At 40.2% G+C, this 4,561-nt stretch overlaps 1 protein-coding gene across 1 annotated transcript in view; it reads left to right on the plus strand.

Annotated features, from left to right (window-relative positions):
* The first annotated feature begins 1,411 nt into the window (after positions 1 to 1,411).
* The window catches only part of coro6 (coronin 6), an 11,556-nt gene continuing 8,406 nt past the window's right edge, over positions 1,412 to 4,561 (plus strand). Inside the window, exon 1 of the mRNA XM_035666364.1 lies at positions 1,412 to 1,647. Within this exon, the coding sequence (XP_035522257.1) occupies positions 1,450 to 1,647 (198 nt within the window). The 5' untranslated portion in view covers positions 1,412 to 1,449. The remainder of the gene's footprint in view (positions 1,648 to 4,561) is intronic.

Below are 4,561 nucleotides of genomic sequence, written 5' to 3' on the forward strand. Positions count from 1 at the left end.
TTTGACAGCCAGATGGAAAATACACATTTATGTATATAGAACATATATAGAAATGTTATGTATTTTCCATCTGGCTGTCAAAATAAATATGTGTATAAATATATATAAGTATTGCAATGTTGTGTTCTCCCTGAATTGCCCCACAGCTGGCCCAGTCTAAACTGGTCGCTGGAATGTAAATCAGCTTGATAACAGAGAGCTTCCAGGAAAGAAGCGGGAGCTCCTGTCCCATCATCAGTCTGGTTGAGTCATGTATCCCACAGTCATTGGGTTCAGTTTGGGGCTTAATGCAGAATATTCCAGTGTGAAAGTCAGACATCATCACTTAAACCTGTGATGACAGCAGGATTTGGGTCACTTTATGTTCACTTCGTCACAGGCCTAATAAGTTGACAAACTTGTACATAAAAATAACTGGACCCTGGTTAGGGTGCCTTTTATGCTTTTAGAAAAGAGCCACATATTATAATCATTCACTAAACAAAAGGAAGAAGGGCTGCATTTATCAGACGTCTTTGGGGACTGATGCAGGCCTACTTCTAGATTTGGGTTTTTAGTTTTCGGCCTTATGTAAGCCAGCGCAGTCTGGGAGCATATGTTAGATACGTTTTAAACTACATATTCTCATAGGGATTGTATCACATGGGTGTGATTGAATGTAACTGCTGCACTGTGTATTGGTAGCTTCACAGTGGGATTGTATGTGTCATATATTAAGTTCTCTCCCGGCCTTTTATCTGTTCTCTGTGTCTTAGTGTTTGTCTTTGATGTTTGGCTGTCACATAGTGTTTGGTGGCACAATCAACTATTAATATCTACACTGATGGCAGGCACTGTTATAGAATATCTCTTGTGTTTTGGGGGATTACAGTCCCTGAGGCCTGGTGCCTAGGACAGCCGCACAGCCAATTGTCAGTCAACAAACAAATTACATAGTTCATTAACCAGAGAATAGCAGAACACTTGGCTTCAATTCAAAGTTTTTCTTTGAAAACAATAAGCAAAATTAAAGTAAAAATGAGATCTTTATGTATTGTTCAAAGCAGAAAGCTGCTTCTAACAACACATCAGATGATAGTTGTGTGTTGTAGTGTTAAACTAGAAGACAAAGACTGACAAAGACACACTGCATACAATAGAAGGAGATATAAACAATATACAGTACAGCGAGCACAATGTTGTGATCTTCCATAATCTTTTCTCACCTCTGTGGTCTCGAACAGAACTTGTTTGGTTTCTTCATTATAGGGATGAGATCACCATTTTCAAAAACCTTTTTTTGTGTTACCCAACTTTCATCCCATTTCTTTCTCCTCCTTCTGACATCTCTTTGTCTCCATTTGTATCCCTCTCCTCCCTCCTTTTCACTTCTTACTTCCTCATCACTGTCTGTTCACCTCATATTTCTTCATCTGTACATCCTCCCACCTTTCTCTACTTGCCTCAGCCATGAGTCGCAGCATCGTGCGGCAGAGCAAGTTTCGCCACGTCTTTGGCCAGACGGTCAAAGCTGAGCAGGGTTACGATGACATTCGTGTTTCCAAGGTGACGTGGGATAGCTCCTTCTGCGCTATCAACCCAAAGTTCCTGGCAGTCATTGTTGAATCCAGTGGAGGAGGAGCGTTCCTGGTCCTTCCCATCTCTAAGGTCAGTAAGGTCAACAAGAGGAAACATTTCTGGGCTGCAGAGGTTGGAAACACAGCAGAGTGTGCATGAGTTCAGCGTTTATGTCAATCTACCTGCCACTAAAGATGAAACTAAAAAGCTGCAAAAAGTTGATAAAAAAGAGGATCACCAAGGACTACTGAATGAGACAAATAATTCTCTTATTCCATAAATTAAGTCTACATACTGGGAGGGATTTGTGCATGTTTAAAATGTTGATTGTGCACATCATTGTTTTTATGATGTGTTTGTCTGGATGTTATCAACCTCCTGGGTTGCTCATCTCCCATGCAGTCAGCAGGGGTTTGCAGCAGGATGTTTTTATCATGCAAGAGTCAGGGAGAACAAGGAAAAAGATTACAACTAGAAGGAGAACTTAACAGGGAAAGAGGAAGATAAGAAAGAGAAGTAAAGATAGGTGGCATAGTTTGTTCTTCTAAATGGACAGTCTGTGACCTTTTGTATCTCAGTGTTCATGAGCTGACTTTATTGTTCAGGTCATCAGGGTCAAGCAGAAAAATGCCACGTTGAATATCGAAACCAGATCTTTGTATCCCTGTGTATTGTTCTGTTAAAGTTCCAAAATTAGGTTTCTACCATGGGAAATATATGATATCCACCCAATAAAGCAGTGACATTTCTCAGTATTGTTGATGCACATTGGCCAGAGGTGGCTTCAGATTTCTTGACTAAGCATTAGTCCCGTTTATAGGCTCAACATTCTGTAATGTTTAGCTATAAGTAGCTATAACAGAATCAGAGTCGCATGACATAATCAGCAGGCTGTAATGGGGAGGGTGAAGAAAATGACTCCTAAAGCCTTTGGCAGGCAGCTCTGTACTGGGGTCAAATAATTCTTGTGACCCCAGGTATTTAAAATACACAGAAAAACGTACGTCTCATCCTCTGAGGCTGGCCATATAAGGTGTGTTTAATTCTTAAGTTCACAGGAAGACAGAAAACAAGCAGCTTTTCAAAGCTGATCAATGCCAAGTCATGGTATCAACAGTGCCACGGTTACAATAGCTTGTAAAGTTTTAAGAATGGTGAAGGCATAAAATAGTATAAAAGTCTCTTTTTAGCTTGTTTTTAGTATGTTTTTCCTTCTATAGTTCTAAAGAGGATATAATATTTGACTTCAGCTGTCAGTTCAGTTAGTTATCTCAAGACACTTAATATATAGAGCAAGTCTGGACCGTACTCCTTATAAAATTGTTTACAGAGACCCAACAATTCCCATGTCATGTCATGTTTGGGAAGCCTTGGGAAGGACACCATAATTGCTTAAACAGAAATACAGCGACAGGAAAAGCAACAGGTCAAGAGAGATCAGACGTTTAAAGCTGCGATGCTTCTCTGTGGTTTGAAGCCTCGTGATGATAACAACATCGCCTTAAAATAAACGATGGCGATCAGAGAGACAAAACTAAACTTGTGTCGGCTAATCCAGTTTCTCTCTACCGTTACTGTCTATCATATTTTATGCATTTTTGAGGTTAACATAGCTATAAAGCTGTATTTTGTTTTGATATGATAAAAACATCCATAATTAACTGCTTAAGTTTACTCAATAATATTGCAGTAAAGGTTTTAGTTATTACATGTTCAAAAATCTATTAATTTTAGTTGGCAGTTTCAGTCTGTCAAGTTAGCTGCAGCTGACAGCTCCTGGCGTAACTCTCCAAATAACTACTGACACTGCTGTAATCAGCCAAGTCGACAGCAATTTAGTTGCCCTGTGAGATGCCTCCACTCAGCAGGTTTCATTTAAGCCGGCTGCTAACACCAAGTGCCAATCAACAAAGAGCAAGAAGAGAATAACATGAAGTTATTTGGAGACATGGGGAAATGGATGTGATTATATACTGGAGTCATGGTGAACAAACATGCTATTAATACACACCAACGTGCTCGCCATCCTCCATCTCCCCCCTCTGGGTCCCCAACAGGCCACAAGAAAAACTCCCCTTTCAACGCCTCGTCGCTCGTCTATAAATACACCTCTCTTGGGGTGTGTGTTGTGTGTGTGCGGAGGGAGTGATATCTCAAAAGTTGATACACATGTTCACACGATAGGAACAGGGAAACATGGAATAACCTGGAAGTGACATGATGATTTTAGTTTGTGTCATATTAAAATGTCGGGTTTTGTCTTTTTTCTGGAAGTACATCATAAAGTTGTTGTTTTTTTTAAAGGTTTTGGTTGTATGTTGAAGGTTTTGACTGACACATTTGATGTACATCAGAGATCCTTTTAGACGAAACACTGGACCTTGGTCGTCAGTTTCCACAAAGTCAGGGTAGTAACATTGGCTGACCTGTCTTATTACAGTGTCCTGAACTGTCAGGAAATTAATCTGCTCTGATACGAGCAGACTCTAGACTCAGTCCTACCATAACATTCACATTGGTGTCCCTGTTACGATATTGAACTGAAAATGTTTCCAAGGATGGATTATGGACTTGCCAAAATGGGCAACTTCTCCAGGGCCCAAAAACAGGGCACCACTAGTAGTACAATACCTACTAATATGGATCCCGTATTAATCTTGTAGTCTCTCTTGTAGAGGGACCCTGCGTCAAACCATTCCTTTTAATATTTCTTTGTGTTTATACTGTGCTCTCCAACCTGCCATGTACTTTATAGTCTGCTGTGTGCACTTAATGGGAACTTGGATGTGCAAGGGTACCAATTCAGTGCACAGGGGAATAGAGGTGGAAGGTCAATAGGGACCCAGCAGCAATTCTTTTTACCCCGTGAGCCACTAACTAAAGATAAATCCATGGTGGCTTCAACAGCATTACAGTGACTCTATTTCAGCAAGAAGTTTGGATCAATAATCGCACTACAAGGTCATTTTTTTGTCCTTGTTGGCTTAAAAAATTTAAGAAAAAT

The sequence above is a fragment of the Morone saxatilis genome, unplaced genomic scaffold, assembly GCF_004916995.1.
Source record: "Morone saxatilis isolate NCDOM2014 unplaced genomic scaffold, NCSU_SB_2.0 Contig20, whole genome shotgun sequence".
NCBI lineage: Eukaryota > Metazoa > Chordata > Actinopteri > Moronidae > Morone > Morone saxatilis.